Genomic DNA, 22,325 nt, shown 5'->3' on the forward strand with positions numbered 1-22,325 from the left:
CACCTAGTATCATGATGTTTTGCATTATGATTAAGGATATATAAGCTTTTGGGTGTATTTAATCACACCCCTTTTCGTAATGACCCAGTATAGCTACACAAAGAATAAAAATTAACTTTTTTAAAAATATATATAATTATTTATCTAGAGCAGTGGTGTCAAACTCAATTCCTGGAGGACCGGAGCCCTGCAGAGTTTAGATTTAACCCTAATTAAACTAAATACACCTAGGGTGGCCACTCGTGCCATTTTGGCAGGACACGTCCTGGCCAGGATTTCTATATTGCCTAAAACATCCAGGTTTTGGCTTTGGTTTTCTGTTAACATGACAGTAATGATCATTTGACCAATAACCTGCAGACATTGTACGTAAATCGACCAATCGTGGTGCGTGAGAAGGTGGGATCTACAGAGAACAGTCAAAGCGATGCAAATACATGTACATTTTATTGTCTGACTGGTGTCGGTGTATGACATCTAAGTAATGTGAGAGTGATTCAAAAGCACAAGAAGCCATTGGTCTGTGCAGCGCAAACAAAGCCAAAATGTGGATATTTTAGGCAATATAGAAATCCTGGCCAGGACGTGCCCTGCGAAAATGGCACGAATTGCCACACTAAATACACCTGGTCCAAATAATCAAGTCCTTCAGGCTTATTTGATAACTACCTGGTATGTGTGTTGGAGCAAGGTTGGAACAAAACTCTGCAGGGCTCTAGATCAGGTTGAAACCCTGATCTAGAGAATTGTGCTAGGGTAAGCAAGAAACCTTGGACTAGTTCACAAAAGTAGGGATTTTTATATATATAATTGAGAATATTTAATGAATGATTTGATTGATAGCAGTGGTTCTTGAGGCACAGTTGCTCAGTATGAGTTGATATGTGAAACACCATGTGATTAGAGAAGCGTAAAACTCATTAGCAACACCTAGCGGCTGATTTCTTTCCAAACTCTTACAGACCCCCAGGGCACAATCGAATCCAAGGCATGCATTTTGTCCATCTTGAGCAACACACTTGAACCCCTAAAAAGCGGCTGCATAAAGGGAAAATCTTTGTAATGTGCTCATTTGTTTCTTTAGAAACCGCTGAATTAATGGAATGAATGAATTAATTAATTAATTAATTAATGAACGAGACGAAACTTCTGAATTCTGTATATAAAAATGCAAGAATGCACTAAGCCTTCTTAATGGTAATTTTAGCAAGCAGAGGATTCTTTTAAAAGAGATTTTGATTTTAAGTGAAATAGAAATAATGATTTGTACAATCATAAATCTTTTCTGTATTTTTTTTTATTATTATTTTGATCAATTAAATCTAACCCTGGGGAAAAAAAATTATTAAAAAAAAACTGTAAAAAAAATATTATTGTGTTATGTTGGGATTTTTCTGAATGGCAGCTATATACTATATATATATATATATATATATATATATATATATATTTTTTTTTTTTTTTTTTTTTTTTTTAAGTTAAAGTTAAAGTTAAGCCATATTTGTCTTTGTTGTCTTATGTATGCCATATGATTCTGTTGTTACAGGAAGAGGAACCTCCAGAAGAAGGATGTGGAGGTCAGTGAGAACATGAACACACACACATACATGCACATTATATTTATACAAGAATGAAGGATGTGCTGTATAAAACCGAGCATAAACCAAACAAAGATTACTGTATCCAGTGACTGCTTACTGATATCCAGTTTGTACATAACCAGTGCAATATAATGTGAATGTCCAGTAACTGAAGCGGTCTGCCTATCTGCAGTGCCTGCTAGCTGTACTGGCATAAAGAGCTGGATTCGTCGCATCCCCCATGCTTCCACATGTCTGAGCAGCTTACATCTGCTGAAAAACAATAATGTTTCCCTGCCCAAGATGCCCTCCGATCTCCTGCTGCTATACCAGGAGATCTCCCAGCTTCCAAAACAAGCCAACCAGTGCTTCCAGAACGTTCTCCATCGCCTCAACATCCTCAAGCCCATGTAGAACTCCTCAGCAGCAGCATGTAGTCTTGGAGTTAGAATCTGTAGCTAGTGGATTTTATTCTTAAAACACCCAAGAGACCCACTGTCATCCCAAGCCAAAGTGCCCTAAAATCCAGATCATCCCATGCTTGACACCTATAGACATGATTTTGAAGTGCCCTACAGTTCCAGAAAGAAAGCAAACCTCCAGCGATCTCTCAGGTGAACTGACTGTGCTAGATACTGCTGTGCTGTGCTGTGCTGTGCTTTGCTGTCTGTTAGTGCAAGTTATTTGTTGCTAATTCAAGTACCATTTCTTCACACTTGAGGTTAGGGCTTTTTCAAAAATCTACCGCATTGACATGAATAAGACCTCCAATATTGCATCCTGTTGATGATAAATGTGCTGAAAAAAAAATTAAATACAGTTTGAAGACTGGTGCTTCTTGTATTTTAATAAAGGTCAAATCTTCTTCTATAAAGTTTTGTAATGTGCTCCTAAATTTTTCAACTTAGTCGCCCATGTGCTCCTTTGGGGAGGTGGATATAAAGCCCTGATCTGAAAAATCATGGAAAAAAGTGAAAGTGAAATGCGAATGTACAACTTTTGTGTTTTAAGATTTATTATCCACAGAATGATTAAATGCCGTGGATATGTTTTTTTTCTATAATTTTATGTGTTTCTTTCTGGAGTGTCTGATCATAGTTGGTGTTTAATAAAAATCCATTATAGGATTTCTAAATAGTTTTTCACATGATCACATCCATTTTTCTTTTTTTTTAAGATTTCAGCACTAAAATGTGATTGTGTGTGCTCTCAGAAAGCTCCCATCTGAAGCCAGCACTGAAGGTGGAGGACGTGGAGGATGGAGAGCTGACCATTCCCAAAATCATCGTCCCCTCAGAGTTCGACTCAATGACCCTTGCTGTTCCTGTAACAAATCTGATTTCTCACAGGTCGGTGTTTATCCATCTGATTTATTAATAAGATTTACAGGCTAATTTTTAGGATGTGTCTCTGAAAGTCAAGGTTTTGTTGTTGTTGTTTTCCACCCTCAGCAAAGCTGTGGATTCAGAGTAAGTTGTGCTTCATCTACAAATCTCTAGTTTAGTTAAACAGCACCTGGTATAGTAAAGATGTCGTATGTTTTTGCTCAAAAGAATGCAGGAAGAGATGTTTCCTGGTGAGGAAGACGAACAAGACCTGAACAAGTCTGATCTACTTGCTGTAGAAGAGTGAGTTTTTTAAAATCCGAATAATGGATTGTTTTTTATCCTAAAACCCTTGCGTAGACTCTTATACTGAGATGTCAGACTTCTTGCGATCAATGTTGTCACTTCCTGTAGAGGCCTTGAGCGTCCTGCATCTGCAGCCAGTCAGACAAGTATTGTTGTGAATGAGCGTCTGCAGGAGCTGGTCAAGCTATTTAAAGACCGCAAAGACCGTGCAAAAGAGAGGCTGGTTGATCCAGACGAGTCTGATGATGAAAGCCCTTCGGCATGTGAGTAGACTTTTATTTGCGGTTTATTTTACTCTATTAATTCAGTGATGTCAGGTCAAGGAGAGATCGCACTTCACCTTTGATTTTTTTTACCGTAGCTCCAGCCAAAAAGCCTGGTGAAGCCCCACCTCCACCACCTCCTCCAGAGGAAAAGAAAGACGACGAGGAGAAGGCAGAAGAGGAGGTGACAATCTATGAGTTTATGGGATACAAGATCCCAGTTCCCCAGTTCAGAATGCCCCAGATTCCTGACTGGCTGAGAGTCATACTGGAATACCGTTTCCCATCCAGCATTGATCCCTTCACAGGTGAGATCTACAACCAGCTGAAGTAAGTGAGCTCCACATGGATCACAATGGGCCATTGTTCTAAAAATATACAAGCAAACTACCTTATTACTACTAAAAGTGTCATTATAATAATTACATTTTTTTTTTTTGTCTTGTTTTGAACATCTTTCCTAGTCCAAAAAGTCAGGAAACCAAAAATAGCCAGTTGTGTTTCTGTGTGTGTGTTTAGAAAGTCTGTTGTCTGTTTTTATTTTTTCTGGATTTATGATTTAAAGCTGCCGTTGGTAACTTTTGACGCTCTAGCGGTTAATAAACAGAACTGCTTGCGTCTTGCGGAAGAACATTGTAGCCGGAACTACTTCTCTCTGTTTATGTCTATGAAGAATCACAAAGGTACTGGGTTACTCCGCCGCGGTACCCCCGAAGCAATCTAAAATAGTCCGAATATAAACACTCATTATAGGTGCACCCTAGTGATTCAGGACAAGCCAAAAACACGGTTTGGAAAATGGATTCATGGTGTACTCGCTTATTATATACATTTTTCTACTTTTTGAACACAAACAAAGTTTGTAACTGCAAATGGCAATAGGACACTGGGAGGAGCCAGAGGAGCTTGATTTTTTCACAGATTATCTGTCTCATATTCTACTGTCAGGACATAATGACAGGTTTAACAAATATGTAAACAAATATATTTTTACAAAAGTTACCTACTGCAGCTTTAATACAAATGTATTATACTAAATGGTTGTAGTCAAACGAAAATATAAAACATTGATTTAATGAACCAGTCAAAATGTAAAATGTAAAAAAAAAAAATCCTATTTAAATGTAACAGTTACTTTCATTTTTGTCAAACAAAGTGCTGAACAACAGAGGTTTACTGTTAAAAAATTTTTTTTTTTTAAAGAATGGAAGAAAATGTATTATTCCTTAAAATATTTTCCTAATTGTATTATTACTATTATTTATTCGAGAAGTAAATGCAACTGTACAATAGAAATATATTTTAGTAATAATTTCTTCAAGTTAACAGAAGTTGTCATTAAGAGTATCTTTGTATCTGACGATAGCTTTTATGAAATTAATTGTTGAAATCCTGGTGAAGTGACTCTCAGAGCAGCTTTTTTGTTAAGTAGACTTCCGATTACAGGGATAAAGATTAAAAGTGTGTACTGTACATTAGGACCTCATCAAAATGTGATTCTGAAGACTGTATCAGTACTGTATACTGTAGGCCTGCTGATTCTCTTTCACAGACTTGATCTACGTGGTGTGGCTGTTCTTTGTGACACTCGCGTGGAACTGGAATGTCTGGCTGATCCCTGTACGCTGCACTTTTCCGTACCAGACGTCTGAGAACATTCACTGGTGGCTGCTGATGGACTACTTCTGTGACGGCATTTATATTCTGGACATCTTCGTTATGCAGCCCAGACTGCAGTTCGTGAGAGGAGGGGACATTGTGGTGAGCCAAAGCCCCCGCTGCGATCAACACAGTGTCTGTTATCTTTTGACAACCAGAAGCTTTAGCAACACTTGCTGTTGTAGTTTCGAACAGTGTATCTATGTTAGTGTTTCAAGCATCACAAATTTATTTTTGTGAAAGGTTTCGCTTAAAAATTGTGGAAGACTGTTTCCGTCATATAGTAAAAAAATATATATAATAATAAAGTAATTGTTGTGACATTTTATTTTACAATTCAGACTTTTCTTTTGCAGTTTGTCTCAAAATTCTTACAAAAATGGCAAATGCAAGACATAAACTTAGAACTGTGAGATATAAAATCGCAATTCTAAAAAGAAAAGATATAAACTTGCAATTGCACAGAACTCTGAATTTTTAATTTTTAATTTATTCCTTGGCAGAAACAAAAAAAAACTGAATTGCGAGATGTATACTAAAAATTCTTAGGGAAATGTAAGAAATGTGAGTTAGAAATGAGTTTAAATTTCACAAAGTCTCTTTTTTTTAGAATTGAGAAAAAAATTTCAGTTGCAAGAATTTTTTTCTCAGAGTTGAGGGGAAATAAAAGATTAAAATGTGAGATATAAACCCAGAATTTGCAAGAAAATGGGTCCGAATTTGTGAAATAAAAAGTCATTTTATTTGCATCAAACAGGCTTCCATGCTTAAAATGTTCTTTAAAATGAATGCAGTACATTTGTACGTATCTGGATCTTTTTTGAGGTTTGTTTTGTTTTTGTCGATGTCTATTGATGTATTTTATATTTTGTCTGGCTCAGTGTGACAAAGAAGCAATGAGAGACAACTACAGGCAAACAGAGAGATTCAAGGTAAAGAAAAGTCTACTAAATCATGATTTGACACTGAACAAATAACTTGAGTCAGTTAGTGAAACTGATGTTGGATGTTTCAGATGGATGTGATCAGTCTCTTTCCACTGGATTTGCTGTATGTCTTCACAGGCGTCAAATCGCTCTTGAGGTTCCCTCGTCTTCTAAAGGTAAAAAAAAAAAAAACATCAACCCTAACCTTTTTGCATTTTCACACACACACACACACACACACACACATCCTTAGTACTCACACTTATTCTGTTCTTCTTTTGCAGTACAATGCATTCTTTGAGTTTAATGATCGTCTGGAAGCTGTGATGAGCAAAGCCTACATTTACAGGTAAGACCAGAAGCCACCACCAGAGGTCACTATGACACAAAGCAGGTACCTTTTAAAGGGACAGTTCACACTAAAATCAAACTCATTTGCAGGGTGATCCGGACGAGTGCATACCTGCTGTACTCTCTGCACTGTAACGCCTGTATTTTCTATTGGGGTTCTGACTATGAAGGACTGGGTTCTACTAAATGGGTCTATAATGGCAAAGGAAACAGGTGAGCTTCTCAGTCTCGGGCTGATTTCTCAGTGGTGTATTGTGCACAGTGTAGATGCTGTAATATAATAAAGCTGTGTTTGTGGCATACAGTTATATTCGCTGCTACTACTTTGCTGTGAAGACTCTGATCACCATCGGAGGTTTGCCGGACCCCACCACTGTCTTTGAAATCGTCTTTCAAATGCTCAACTACTTCGTGGGAGTCTTTGCTTTCTCCATCATGATTGGTCAGGTGGGAGTCATACGAGATAGGAGAAATTCTGGATGAATCGCATTTATTGTCAAAAACATGTCATGGTCATATTTTACCCCAAAATCAAAAGAAAGAGCTAAAACAAAATAGCATTTTGCACAAAGAAAATAAGACTTATTTAGGATCACAAAGTAGTGTTATTTTCATTATAATTCCCCCAGTTTTCAAAAATAAGACCTCATTACTGTAATATGAAAAACTGATAAATTTTTTAATTATAAATACTTGAAACATTTATTAATAATTTAGCAACTTTTTTTTTTTTGAGAATTGGGGGAATTGTATGAAAATAAACAAAATATTGTACTATAATTAACTTTAAGTTCAGATTTTTTTTATTTTTAACAATTATAATATTACCTAACCAGACTTAGTATAGGTAACTAAAACTAAAACCATCAAAACTCTGAAATAAAATCAACCTTAACTAAATTTATTTCAACATTTTTAAAATGTCCAACATTTAGTTCAACTTGATGAACTAATAAAAAACTAAAATTAAAAAAACTGTCTCGACATATTGAAAAAATAGTAATAATAATAATATCAAAAACAGACAAAAAATATTAAAAAGTTCTGAAACTACAACTAAAACAATAATTAATAGAAATAATAAAAGAAAATATATACAAAAATGTAATACTAAAGCATAAAATGATACTAAAATCACACATGTATCTAATGAGAACCACAAATCACTAGTGAGATTTTCTATTTCTAATGAAGAGAAAAAAAAAAGATCTTGTTAAATTAGAAAAAAAAGATTTTGGTTAATTAGACTTGTAGAAATATAGAATGTAATGAAATAAAAATATTGAATAAAAAAAACATAACAAAAATATTTAAAATATATATTTGACTTAAGAAAAGAAAAATATTTGTCTTCGTGCAATTTATAATTTCTTATTTGTGTTTTATTTTTGGTCTGCATGCCTTGGTCATTTGTGAAATTCACCTTCTAGTTTAATATAGCTGTTTTTCCATATCATCGACAGGAAACTCAAAGACAAGTTTGTATGCCATTTTAAAACAATCCAATCATAAAACTTCATGCAGTGTGTGTGTGTGTGTGTGTGTACACTCATAGATGAGAGACGTCTTTGGAGCCGCCACTGCAGGTGAGGCCTATTACAGACACTGTGTGGACAGCACTGTCAAATACATGAGCTCCTACAAGATCCCCCGCGAGGTCCAGAACCGCGTCAAGATCTGGTACGATTACACCTGGAAGTCGCAAGGCATGATGGGTAAGCAGATTACCATTGCATTAGATGTTTGCATATGATAAGTGTGTTTTAACTGTTTCATGATCCGTCTGTCTTCAGATGAGCAGGAGTTACTCATACAGCTGCCAGATAAGATGCGTCTGGACATCGCTGCAGATGTCAACTACAGCATTGTCAGTAAAGTGGCGCTCTTTCAGGTGAGTGTCTTCTCTTTCTTTCATAATGACAGTCAGATCATGCCAGTTTAAGGCTGGTTTGGTGCTGGTCCAAAGCAGTCGTGGTCCAGAACTAGATGATCTACTAGGCTGAACCAAGTTCCACTGAACCAACCACCGTTCAGCGGATTTAAACCAAAAACAAATGTACCAGACATAAATTCAACTTGAAATCAAATTGACTCTGTTTCTAGGGGTGTAAATCACAACAGGCGTTTCATCACATTATGATCTGAGACAGTGATACAGTACTTTAAAACATGCTGTGATACAATTATGATTTGATTAGATTAAGGGAGCTAAGATCAATATTACAATATTATGTGCCTATTTTACACAACCAGTTACATTAAATCAAAAGTGCAACCAAAATAACATGAACATTTAAATAAACTCTGAATCTTATTTAGGACATCCACAAAAGAATAAATGAATAAATTAAATCGGAAAAATGTGTATTGATTTTTTTTTTTTTATGTGTTGCATTGATATATCAAAGCCTTAGTCATATGATTGATGCATCAATCTTTCTAGAAACTTTATTTTTTATTTCATTTGTTAAATTTTTTACAGTCAATTTTATTTGTATTTTATTAAGTTATGTATATAGTTTGGTTCAAACCTTTCATTGATTTCATATTTTCCCATATAAAAAAATATTCATACATAGGATAAAGGTTATTTGTATTAAAGACCATGCGTTGAAAAGTGTGTTTACATGATGAATCATGATTTAATTGCTCATGAATCAGAATACAAACATAATTTGTTAACCCAGTTTAATTGAAAAGCTTCTAAATCCCAATATAATTACACCTTAAACATTATCAAGTCTCCCCTTTTTCTCTTCTTGCTAAAAAAAAACACACAAAAAATACTTCATTTTAACTTAACTCCTCATTAAGTCCCATGCAAAGCATGCTGGGAATTACAGATGAATTGTGTCAAGATCAAAAATCCTTTGAGTACTTGATCACGTTCGTCTAAGTAATCGCAAATAAAATTATGTAATTAAATAAAATGTACAATCTGTGTTCTTCCATTGTTTCAGTGTAATTTTACATCAAAATCGAATAACTTTCCTAACGTGATCAAGTGCTGGTATTTTTGAATGCCTCTTGTCTAAACATCTGTCATATAGAGATCACTTTTCACCATCCAATCCGTTCTCAATGGATTAACTCATTCAGGTTCTCTTTGAACATCCTGTTTCATCTGTTTAAAATGACCCACTATGACCCGATAACAGGTTGCAGAGGCTGTAGAAAAGTCTTTGTCTCTTGTTTGTTCCAGGGATGTGACAGACAGATGATATTTGACATGCTCAAGAGGTTAAAATCTGTGGTGTACCTTCCGGGAGACTTTGTCTGTAAAAAAGTGAGCAATATGTCATTTCTGTGATTTACTGTATGTGCTTTGCTGCTGCCTTGCAAATATTTTAAAACCTACAACAGATTATCTCGGTATACTGTATGTCCAGTATATTTGAAGGTTGTCTTAGTTAAGGTCACATCAAATAGCCAGCATGAAAGAGCCTTTTATCTTTCTGAACTGACTCTTGTCCCGCTGGGCTCTGCCGGTCAGGGTGAGATCGGACGAGAGATGTACATCATCAAAGCTGGAGAGGTGCAGGTGGTTGGAGGACCTGATGGGATGACGGTGTTTGTGACCCTCAGAGCTGGCTCTGTGTTTGGGGAAATTAGGTGAGTGATAATTATTAAAAAACATTACCTAGTACATTTGCCAAAATATACTTTGTATCCCACAGTGCAATGCACTCAACTTCACCTTGCATGTTAAAGGGATGCTTCACCTAAAAATGTTCTTTTTGTAAACATTTACTCACCCTTGTGTTGTTCCTGCATTACTGTGTAAACCTGTATAAGTTTCTTTCCTCTTTGGGACATAAGAGATATTTTGAAGAATGTTGGTGAGCAAACAATGATATCTTCTTTTATGTTCCACTGAAGAAAGAAATCCATACAGGTAGGTGTACATGATGACATCATTTTCATTTATAAGTGAGCTATTCCTTTAACAGTGATGAATAAAGCATTATCAAATGCAGTTTTAATAAAGAAAAAAAAAGTTTTGGGACTTTTGATTAGAATGCTAAGATAAGACAATTTTGTTTCCATTTATGTTTTTTTATTTTATGTGAATTTTTGCGATATCACTTGAACCCTGATTACCAATCACTTAATGCACATAAAATCTTAAAATGCACATAAAAATGTGTGGTTTTTATACTTAATCTGATAAGAGGACAAACACATAAAGTGCAAACACATTTACCAAATAAATCAATGAATGTGTAACCAAAAACTGATGTGACTTTGCCTCAACAGATCATGTGACTGGATCACTGAACTAACCAGCACACAGATCTCATCACACACCATCAAATGTTATTTTAATCATTTTGAAATGTCTGAGCCAAAGTCAAAATGATTTGGTGTAATCAGCTCTCACATGATTGCGTTCCCAAACATAGGGCATCCGAATGCAAGATAACTTCAGTTATTATGTAGGAAATGAGAGCTACAGGCTTCCCCACTGCAGCAACTTTAATATTTATTATTGACATTTTCCACCAGTTTCCCAGAAAGTGACGCTTTTATTCTTTTGAACACATGGGATGGAAACTGTGCTTCTTCGCAAATGTTTAAAGCGATAATCTGCAAATTTAGATGCAAAATTAGCTAGTGTGAGAAAGATAAATCATGCTTTATGTATGAAGAGCTAAACTTGGACTGTTTTTGTGTGTGTGTTGACTCCATCAGTTTGCTGGCGGGTGGTGGTGGGAACCGACGAACAGCTAACGTAAAGGCCCATGGTTTTGCTAACCTCTTCATCCTGGATAAGAAGGACCTGGCAGAGATCTTAGTGCACTACCCCGAGTCCCAGAAGTTACTGCGCAAGAAGGCCAAGTGAGAGGGATCGGAGCTCGAACCTCAACCAAGAGCCCCAGAAATCCTTACACACACACACACACACACACACACACTCTTCGTCCAGCACAGTGGTCTGAGCCATTTAAAGCTCTGTATCACACTCACAGATCTCTATAGATTAGCCATGTTTTCTGTCTTTCTACTGTTTCTGTTTTTCTCTCTACATCCTCCTTTCCCTTCCTTTCTCTTCTCTTTCCCTCCTTTCTCTCCCAAGGAACTTGGGAGATTAGTGTTTGATTATGTTAGTAATTGAGATACTGAAAAACTTAAATTTAGTCAGACATGAGTCGCATAATGCATTCACCCATGGAAAAATTTACTCTGTATGTGTGTGTGTGTGTGTGTGTGTGTGTGTGTGTGTGTGTGTGTGTGTGTGTGTGTGTGTGTCTGGTGAATGATGTTGTGTAATCTGATGTCATCTCAAACCTTATGAACCCACTTCCTGTTAGAGTCTCAGCGATGCACATGCTAGCTTACAACTCAACTTCCTCTCATCCTGATGAGTTTGTCTTCTTCCATAGGAAAATGCTGACCAAAGATAAGAAGCCTGCAGATGAGAAGGGCCAGGCTAAAGAGACGGGTGAGGTCATCCCTCAGCGGCCGGAGACACCCAAACTATTCAAGGCTGCACTGGAGGTTGGAACAGGACAGACTTTTGCCAAGCTGAAGGAGGCATATAAGGGAGCAACTCTAGAGGTATTCATATCCCCTGTTATGATACTGTTAATCACCCCAAAATGAAACGTTGGCTCCTGCGTCAGCAGCATCACACGCATGTGTCATTTAATTTTGTTTTCTTTGCATAAAAAAAGTACTCATAGCTTCATAAAATCACGGTTAAACCACTGTTGTCACATTAAATATTTTAATGATTTCCCTAATACTTTTCTGGGCCTTGACCCATGGTAGATGCATTTCGTCTATGCAGGGTCAGAAAGCTCTCGGATTTCATCAAAAATATCTTAATTTGTGTTCTGAAAATTAATGAAGGTCTTATGCGTTTAGAACGACATGATGGTGAGTAATTAATGACAGATTTTTAATTTTTCTTTGGTGAACTATCCCTTTAAATGTCAAAAAAATATATTTTTTTTATCAAAGGTTTAACTAACTTTTAGTGATTTAACTATGGTTAGCAACATCCTCTTCAAACATTTGTTTCACCTTGACAGTAACTGGCTTAAAAAAGAAAAAACAAATGACCACAGAAGGTGACCAAATTAGTTGAGTAGTTAAAGCTGCAGTAGGTAACTTTTGACGCTCTAGCGGTTAATAAACAGAACTGCTTGCGTCTTGCGGAAGAACATCGTAGCCGGAACTACTTCTCTCTGTTTATGTCTATGAAGAATCACAAAGGTACTGGGTTACTCCGCCGCGGTATCCCCGAAGCAATCTAAAATAGTCCGAATATAAACACTTATTATAGGTGCACCCTAGTGATTCAGGACACGCTAAAAACACGGTTTGGAAAATGGATTCATGGTGTACTCGCTTATTATATACATTTTTCTACATTTTGAACACAAACAAAGTTACGGACCGCAGCTCTGATTGGTTTTTTTCTTAACGGGAGCGGTGTATTTCTGCAAATGGCAATAGGACCACTGGGAGGAGCCAGAGGAGCTTGATTTTTTTCACAGATTATCTGTCTCATATTCTACTGTCAGGACATAATGACAGGTTTAACAAATATGTAAAAAATATATTTTTACAAAAGTTACCTACTGCATCTTTAAAATGTCATTATGCTAAACATCATATTGTCATCTTGCTTGTTATTTTATGTGAATTAAAAATTTGGACAATGCACTTTTGTAAGTTTTTGTTTGTAATTGTTTTGGGTTCCATATACTTTAATAATTATTTTAATTAATAATTATTATGATGTTTGCGGGTCAAACTGACCCCCAAATGGTTTTAATACAGTTCACCAAAAATCACACCATTTCATATAGCAAACAGATCAAAACAGTATTATTTTACAACAAAGTTATGACTTATAATAGACAAAATAAATAACAGGAAATATGATATAATGTTTTAACGATTATTTTAAACCTTTTAAAATTGTTTTTAATATTTCCATTTTCACAAACTGTTAATACACTGTATATTTTACATTTTTAAATGTTATTTAATGTTTTTGCTTTTGGAAGTGGATCTTTGCTTATCCCTAATTAGATGTTTTAATGCTAATTTTGAGCACAAACTATGTGCTTTCTGCAAATGTTGTTATTGCATGGGTTGTTTAGTTTAGATGTGTGTGGGAATTACTGTTTTGTGACACCAAAACTTTCAGGAACTTTTAAAACTGTGTGACAAACAGTCCTGTATCCTGTTATAGTAGATTCAAACAGTATTACTTTAACATGTTTAGTTAGTATGTGACTACATTGAACCCGCTAACAGAGAGTCTCTTTTGATAATTGATGATAACAGTGCTCTGTTCTTGTCCAGATAAAGTTCTTCATCTCTAAAGTAGCACAGTTTGTTGATACTGTATTTGACCAGTCAGGCCCCTTACTTCTTTTTTCTGTCCCGTCTGTCTCTTTCTTTCTCAGCCGTCCTCTCCCACCTCCGGCAGGACCTCCACAGCTCCAGTCCCCCCTCCGTCACCCATGCACCGCCGTTCACCCATTCCCCGGCCTCGCATCCCAGATGAGGATGACATGGTATCGGAGACCACCGACAGCACCATGATCATCCGCATGACTCCCCGTGTCGAGGGAGAGGAGATCTTATCTGTGGAAGTCAGTCCTGGAGAGGGCATGGAGGCGGAGCCAGAAGATCCAAACAAAACTACTGACAAGTGAGAGAGAGGAAGAGGGCAAGGACAAAGACCAGAGTAGGAGTAGGGTAGAAAGCCTCAAGAAAAGCCCAATGCATACATCCCTCGTCATGCTCTCTGTATTAGTGTGTTGATGAAAGCCCTACACATGTTCTTCAACCAGGTCAAGCCAAACAGGTTTTCAAGATTCTTGCAAAAACTCTTTGGAGACTCTCTAAGCAGCTTTTCAAAAAGGAAAGTTCCCTGAGGAACCCATACTGTAAGTTCCTGCAAGAGAACTAGGCTTCCAGTAGTTACCATAAGGTTTGAAACATTTGAAATATATAATGAATATGATACATTATATCTGGATTACTTCCATTTGCCTAGAGGTTCTCAAGAGGTTAAAAGTATTAAATTTTTACAGTGGTATTGCTGTCTTAGTGTGTGTTTACACTGGTAGTTCGGTTCTCTTGGTTAATAGTAAATGATACATTTAGTCCTGGATTGCTAAGCTTTCACACTGTCATTTTTAACACTGTTTAGATGTCGTTTATATGTTTTTGGTCCATGTTATGCTCCTATTTCAGTTGAACCGCACCAGAGTTTGTCTGGAAGTTGATCGAGGTGAGAGCTTCATCATCGGCTTGTTTGGTGCGCCCCAAGGTTTAAATGTCAGGGTTCACACCTATTAAAATGAACCGCTCTAACAAAGCAATCGCACCAGATTTCCTTTTAACCAACCCAAACCTGCCAAGTGTAAACACGGTCAAAATATTTTTATATGAAGGTGAAGTGAGCTTCTGAGCGGTATTACAGAAAAAAGAGTTAACTTTCATATAAATCCCAAAACTTTCTTGTGGTTAATGGTTCCAAAGTTCAGTCGAATATGTTCATGGTAAACACACAAAAGATCTTCTCAACAGGATTCAGCATGGAAACGGATGCCAAGAAGAAGTGCACCATACTTCTTTGTTTAATGGCAATTCATATTGTTAGGGTATATCACCTCCTATACGGCCTAACCTTTGGGAGGTTTTGCAATCATCTCATGTTTTAATCTTTAATCAGATTTTTATTACTGAGAAGAATTATTCAAGAGTGATATTGATTGTTTGATACTAAATTTGTGAACTAAAAATAATCAGTGCTTGCAAAAAATTGTTAAAAATAAGTGGGTATATGAGTTCATTTTACTTCCACATTTTTGTAAGTTGAAATCACATACATACTTTTATTATAGAAATGCATTATATATAAAATGTCCTGTAAACAAAAGCTAAGGTAATACAAACAAAATCAGCATTGCTTTGTTATAATATTGCTTTACAATTAAAAATGTATGACTACACACTCCCTTGAAGCCTCAGTAATAGGGAATGTATGCTCTGAATGTTTAGAGAATGCTACTTACATACCGTGGAAGTTACTTCAGTTTTTGGAACTGAAAGTTGAAGTTTTTACTTATCAATAAACATACCCGAGTATGTACCATTACCTGCTTTCTGGAATACCCCCCTGAGCCACAGCATTTCCTCAAACAGCCATTGGCCAGATAAATAACTAGCCCCGCCTCAAACTCACACCATTGGTTGGGCCAGTGTTGCTGAAAGAGTAATGTTCTGATACTGTAGCTCCACAGTGTTTACGTACATCTTTCAGTGGAATCAACCTGTTGGCTCACCTATAGTTTTCACTGTATGTTATGCCACGATAAGTAAAATATTCTAGCATTTAAAAATGACACACATCACCTTTAACTTCCCTTTAAGATTTTGATTGATGTTTAGGATTGAAGAGCCATTAGGGTTTAGCAGAACTCTCTGTGTAATGGAAACGAATCTGGAGTATTTTCCACAGCACACGCTGCTCTAATTCCAAGACTGTCTGCTGCTCTGCATCTTATTCATACAGCCTGTCTATTATTGTTCCTGTCTCTTGTACACACATTTACACACACACACGCATATTACAGCGACCTTGTGACATTATTTCTAATCAGATTATGCATGTTAAAGGGATAGTTCACCCCAAAAAAAAATGAAAATTGTGTGGTTCCAAACCTGTCTGGCTTTCTTTATTCTGTGAAACATTAATGTTGTTTAAAATATTTAAAAAATGTATTCATTAAACCATTCAAATATTTTGAGAAATGACTGTTGTTAATTTATGTATTTATTCATTTATTATCTATGGAAGTCAATAGTCACCAAAACGGCAGAATATTCATTTTTTGTGTGAACCATCCCTGTCTAGTTGCATTTAATACACTTTAACATTGTATAAGCTGTGATGTAACAAAGTAATGTTGTGTTGCTTTTCCATGTGAAGGCGATTGTCATGCTTTATTGAATATAACTGTTATTTCTTTTATAAGGTAAGTCTAGAAAGCTAGACCAAATTTGTTATGATCTTGTGAAAGTCACATGGTAAAAAATACCCCGCTGATATTTCCATGTGCTTTGATGTGTACTACGAGTTCTAATCAATTGTGAATGATTTTTCAGTATTTCCAGGTCAGTTCGTGCTGAACTCCTAGTGTGAACAGGCGCCAATGAATCTATAAATGGAAACTTACTGCATACTTTTAATTTGTATTTGTCGAGAATCATTCATTAATGTCTCAGACAGTGCTTATTTCTTCATAAGGGGTTAGAAGAAGAATGGGCAGGAATTAGGTTGATTGCATGTAATAGCTGTTCTATTTTTGTATACAAACATGCAAGCATTCCTGTGCCCTGTGAAGGGGCCCATTAACTACTCTTACAGTATAGCTTACTTTTGGTCCCAGGGGACGAGGCCTACACTTAAAGATTTCGTCCCAGGTGCTGTGAAATTAAACTACAGCCCTGGATGTATGTGGAAAAAAAATCATATAAAAGTGATATCTTGTAAAACAGGTCTAAATGCTCCTGGACATTATTTATTCTGTCCACACTGACAGGAAGAGCAAGCATTTTTTTCATTGTTCCTTTCTTGTTCCACAAGACCGGACGCAGGAAATATGTAAAGGCGGGAATCTGAGGGACAATACCGGTTTTGCTAACTGACTGCTGAACAAGTCTAAAAGGGCTGTTGAGATAGTTCACCTAAAAATGAAAATGTCATCATTTACTCACACTCTTTTATTTCTGTTGAAGTTACAGGCACAGTGTTGCTTTAGACTGTTTGGCTTTCATTGTATGGACAAAAAAAAATAGTATTTTGTATTCTGCAGGCGGGAAAAAAACAGGTTTGAAACAACATGAGGATCAGTAAATGATGACTTTCTTTGTCTATTGAACTATTTCTTTAAGATGTTTCTGAATTCAGTGAGCTCCAAAGAGTGTTATAGAATATATGCTGTTTATTTTGCAGCTTAAACTAATTTCTGCCATAAATCGGGTATGACGATTATGAATAATGGAGGTTTTAAGTCAAGTCAAATCGCTTTTATTGTCACATCACCACAGCACATGTGCCTTGGTGAGTGAAATTCTTGGGAGTTTGCTCCAGAAATTGCAGAAACAGTTCACATATAACCAACATATTTAGTGATATGATAAGTCAGGTTTAGTGATATGATAAGTCAGATTGCTGTCTGAAAACGTGTCTAACACCAAAGGTTTGGTCTTGAAACATTTCTATAATTCTTTGGTGTAAAACTGAGCTTCTCATTGTTAATCATTTTTATTGGTTTACAGTTCAGCTTAAACACCTGGGAACACACTTTAAAGTCGTGTGGCCTCTTGTGAAAATGAAAAGATCTATTTCACAAAGATAACTTGGCTTTTATAGTAATATTAGTAATATACATGTTTATTGACGTGCTGTACAATGACGTCCAAAAGTGAAAAATTCTTCTTTTTTATATTTTATATAATAGCTTATTTAAAAGCACAAGTAGGCTACTCTAAAACAAAGGGTGTCCAACAACATGCCTCTTTCAAATTTATCCGCAAACATGTTTTTTGTGAAATGCTTTTGAAAACATCTTTGACCACATTTTTACTGGAAGCATCTAAATTAAGGCGAGACACTGCAGGCAAAAACAATGTTTTTTCAAGCACCTGTCAATTTTGAGATTTTGGGCTTTTTGGTTTTTCATAAAGTGCTTTTTCAAACTAGTGGAAGGAAAACATCCAAAAGACACTGTTAAGTGTTTCTTTTATAGCACTTTATCTGTTTGTGTCAATAGATTTCAATTACAATACATATTTTTAAAGGCCGTTTTCTCAAAATGAGTTTTTTCTTCAACACTGAGCCATAAATCTCAACTTCAGTAGCACGTACACACACCAAACTTGACATTTTTATTCCTGTCTGTATTCTGAAGATTTTTACAGAGGGATTTGTTCATATATATTTTACCTGATTATATACAACATTTTATTCCCCCCAAAATTGTGAAAATATATTGTTTTCTGGCTGTTCAAAGTATTTTCTGAATTATGGAGTGACAAAAAAAGATAACAGGAATTCCCTCTGTAAAAACATTTGACTCTAATATGTCAAAAAAATTAAACAAAAAATGTGAAACTGACTTCATCTAGTGTTCAGATTTTTGTACTAGAAATGTATGCAAATTAGCACATATTTCATTAAAGAATGCCTCATTTGCATATTTAAACATAACATTTTTGAAAACTTGTAATACAAAAAATGTTTGCAATAATCAATGTAATCAATCAACTGGGTAATTAAGGTGATAACTATTAGATATTTTTTTTCCCTATTCACCTGCAGTGTCTCGCCTTAAAGACATGTATCCTGTCTATAAAGAAAGTTCTTGTAGTTTGTATTATTCCACGTCTTCTTGACATCAGGAGGGCTGAGTCTGACTGAGTTAATGAGGGCTGAGAGGTGGCCTGAAGTCTGTCTCTAATAGGATGGGAAACGCGTTTATTTTTCCTTCGCGTGAACAGGAGGAGCGTTTGTTTGCGTCACTGCAGTCAGCTGTGCGCGCGCGTTTATCTCCACTTCACAAGAGACTACAAAACTTTACACTCTTCCAAGTGTGAGATAAAACCCTGCTTTTCAACAGACGGAAAGAAGGAGAGTGGGATAATAAAACTAGAAGGAAACGGATCAAGAAGGAAACAGCGGAGGAAGTCGTTTGGCGTGCTGGCCTGAGACGTAAGCACATTCTTTCACATGCTTTTTACACTTGTGAGCTGTATTAACCCTCTATAGTGCAAGACACGTGCAGTTTATAGGCAGTTCATTTAATAATTTGTAAAACATCTTGAAACATAAAATAAACATCCTTTTTCTTTTTTTTTAATTAAACTATCTGCTTGCGTTTTCTCGAAGCAGAGGCGGTGAGTGACTTGAAGTCAGCTGTATTTGATTTAGTCTAAACCGTTATTATTATTATCCCCCTTAAACGTATTTAAGACTTAAAATACAAGCTGTACTATGTTTCCATCGAATGGCTGTTTAAGAGGTAAATTACGGTTTGTGTGTCTGAAGTCCGGGTGTGTCCGGTGCAGATCCAGCGGGTGTTCAGTGAACTAGTCATCATGCCAGTTCGGACAAGTCCTGTCAGCTGAGTTTGTTTAGACGGGCCGTGGGACACTCTAGTGCTGGTTTGGGAAGATAGTGGCTTGAGTGTGAAGGCTGAGCTGATGAATCTTTGACACGAGGACAGTGCGTACTGTTTAAAAACTCGTACAGTCCAATTTACAAAAAAATAAATAATAATAAATACTTCATATTGTTAAAACTCTGTGACTGACTTTGCATATAACGTTTCTTCTGAAACCATATGATAAGAGTTGTTTATTATTTGTCACATTTCAATCATAATCTTGTTGTAACCCACTGTAACTCTATGGAATGTTCATGAGAGAAGGTTCAGTATGCAGTTCTTGAAGGAAGAGTTCATTAAAAGAAAAAAGTCAAAATAATTTGATCAAGAATTAGGTTAATCCGGTCTTCACAGGCTCCATAATACAGCTCCAGTTTACAGCTCAAAAGATTATCATTTATTTAATTATTTTTAATCTTCTGTGGCTTCAGACTTGGGAAAATCGCACGTGTGTAATTTAAAAAAAAAAAAAAAAAAAAGAATGCAAGATTGTGAATGCTTCTCTACACTGCATGTGCCAAAACTACAGTTTTTGTTTGTTTGTTTTTCTGTCTTGTGCCATGAGCATTTCTGAAGAATCATATTCATTGAATCTCTACATCAGAGTTGCCCCAACATTTGAATACAAAGGGCCATAAACTTATTTGAAATGTTGCATTATATTGTAAATGTTGAATTAAATCCAACTGTATTATATTAAAATGTATAAAATGTCATTTTCAAATAATTACCATTTTAAATGTATTGATTTTTAAATTTAACTCTTAATCAGTATCTTATATATTAAATTAAACTTATATCGTTCTTTACATTTCAATGCAAAAATACTACAACAAACAAAATCAATATGGCACGGTGGGCCAAATCAAAGGTCATCATAGGCCATCCTTGGTCCCTGGTTTGGACATCTCTGGTCTACAAAGAGACTTTACAATAACCAGTGAAACAAACCATACATGCTAGAATTGCACAACTTCCATGAGAACTTCCAATAATTACGGTGGTAATGTGGACATTTTATTTGTGTTTGACGGGGTGTGATACTGACTTGCGTGGACTTGTTGGGCTGCCTTGTCCAGTTAGTATTCTGTGATTCCCGAATATGCCCTACAGTACATTTCTCAGTGAGGAGTCATTGAGAATAGACTATGGCACTGACGAGGTGTGTTGAGGTGGAAAACACACCAACTGTCACTTGTTTGCTGTGAGAATGGATGTCTGTTGTGCCTTTTGTGTCTTTTCCACAGGCAAATGAAACTGGACAAGGTAATTCCAATACTGCTGTTTAGGGATGTAACGGTATGAAAATTTCTTATCGTGATTATAGTGATAAAAATGATCAAGGTTATCAGTATTATCACGGTATTATTGAAATGTGCTGGGGATGTTCAAAAAGTGCCAACACAAATCACTTTACCAAGTTTTATATTTAAAAAATCCTCAAACGGCAAATAAAATGACATAATCACTAAAACAAAAGCGTTACCAATGATGTCTGGATTTTAAATGACAACATGACTGACAACAGTTTAATAGCATGTTGAAATATCTAATGTAAATGTTCAAATGAAAAAGTTTCAAATAAAGGTAAACCTCACATATCAGAAAAGTCAAAATTATAATTAATTAAAAGATTACCATATTTTTCGGATTATAAATTGCACCTGAGTATAAATCGCATCAGTCCAAAAATACGTCGTGATGAGGAAAAACAAACATATATAAGTCGCACTGGACTATAAGTCGCATTTATTTAGAAGCAAGAGAAAACATTACCATCTCCAGCCGCGAGAGGGCGCTCTATGTCTGCAGTGTAGACTACAGTAGCACCGAGCAGCATAGAGCGCCCTCTCGTGGCTGGAGACGGTAATGTGAACTCTTGGTTCATTTCTCTCGGTTCATGTCAAATTAATTTTGATAAATAAGTCTCACCTGACTATAAGTCGCAGGACCAGCCAAACTATGAAAAAAAGTTTAACTTATAGTCCGGAAAATACGGTATATGTTCGGTGTGCGTCTTTTCTTTTTTTTTTCCTGCTGTTAGATTTGTAGCACTTTTGCAGTTCACTTGTGGTATGACATGTTCATTTTTGAATGCACAGATATTCAATGCAGCTTCTAATATGAGCTCATCCAGTAAATGGTGTGTGTAATAATAGAAAACATGATGTCGCTTAATATTGATTTCTTTTAGATTAGGAATAAGATACTTAGTTTGAGGCACTGCTGTCACTGCTATCAGCCACCAGTTATTATTGCATGACTCTGCCTTTAAATTGAGCACTTTTAAGAAGATAATAAGTGACATCACTCATGGGATCACATTTATATTTTGTTTAGTCTTGTGTTTTAGGGATATCCTGTGTTGCATATTACCATCATTTTCTTTTCCCTAATTATAAATTCGGTGAGCTGCATAAACAGCTGAAATGAGACACCCTGTCACACCCCTCTGTATACTGGCAACACAAGGAAGACTTCATGTTACATCATTTCAATGAATCCAAGAAACAGCTCAGACCAACAGATGGCACTGTGCTCTGCGGTCTCTGTGTTTATAGGCCTGAATCCTCAATATTCCCAAGAAAGATTTCTAAATCTAAATTAGTTTAACAGATAAAATTAGGACACATTTGAGTTTTAATATTTATTATAAATTAATATTGTTTTAATATTCCCAAGAAAGATTTCTGTGAGTTTGTCTAAGTGAAAGAAA

General features: G+C 36.0%; 2 protein-coding genes across 2 annotated transcripts in view; both read left to right on the forward strand.

The window, feature by feature from the left end:
• The window catches only part of LOC127934760 (cyclic nucleotide-gated cation channel beta-3-like), a 32,835-nt gene extending 16,204 nt beyond the window's left edge, over window positions 1–16,631 (forward strand). Inside the window, exons 22-40 of the mRNA XM_052532340.1 lie at window positions 1,547–1,577; window positions 2,794–2,929; window positions 3,032–3,049; window positions 3,134–3,208; window positions 3,320–3,474; window positions 3,573–3,782; window positions 5,027–5,235; window positions 6,015–6,065; window positions 6,149–6,235; window positions 6,344–6,408; window positions 6,501–6,623; window positions 6,716–6,857; window positions 7,966–8,125; window positions 8,204–8,301; window positions 9,613–9,696; window positions 9,904–10,022; window positions 11,103–11,249; window positions 11,795–11,969; window positions 13,835–16,631. Coding sequence (XP_052388300.1) covers window positions 1,547–1,577; window positions 2,794–2,929; window positions 3,032–3,049; window positions 3,134–3,208; window positions 3,320–3,474; window positions 3,573–3,782; window positions 5,027–5,235; window positions 6,015–6,065; window positions 6,149–6,235; window positions 6,344–6,408; window positions 6,501–6,623; window positions 6,716–6,857; window positions 7,966–8,125; window positions 8,204–8,301; window positions 9,613–9,696; window positions 9,904–10,022; window positions 11,103–11,249; window positions 11,795–11,969; window positions 13,835–14,086 — 2,337 coding nt within the window. The 3' untranslated portion in view covers window positions 14,087–16,631. The remainder of the gene's footprint in view (window positions 1–1,546; window positions 1,578–2,793; window positions 2,930–3,031; window positions 3,050–3,133; window positions 3,209–3,319; window positions 3,475–3,572; window positions 3,783–5,026; window positions 5,236–6,014; window positions 6,066–6,148; window positions 6,236–6,343; window positions 6,409–6,500; window positions 6,624–6,715; window positions 6,858–7,965; window positions 8,126–8,203; window positions 8,302–9,612; window positions 9,697–9,903; window positions 10,023–11,102; window positions 11,250–11,794; window positions 11,970–13,834) is intronic.
• A 2,284-nt stretch (window positions 16,632–18,915) lies between these two features.
• Window positions 18,916–22,325, forward strand: part of LOC127934357 (kinesin-like protein KIFC3) — a 36,671-nt gene continuing 33,261 nt past the window's right edge. The window contains exon 1 of the mRNA XM_052531685.1: window positions 18,916–19,155. The gene's annotated coding sequence lies outside the window, so the exon portion shown is untranslated. The remainder of the gene's footprint in view (window positions 19,156–22,325) is intronic.

The sequence above is a fragment of the Carassius gibelio genome, chromosome A18, assembly GCF_023724105.1.
Source record: "Carassius gibelio isolate Cgi1373 ecotype wild population from Czech Republic chromosome A18, carGib1.2-hapl.c, whole genome shotgun sequence".
In the NCBI taxonomy this organism is placed as follows: domain Eukaryota; kingdom Metazoa; phylum Chordata; class Actinopteri; order Cypriniformes; family Cyprinidae; genus Carassius; species Carassius gibelio.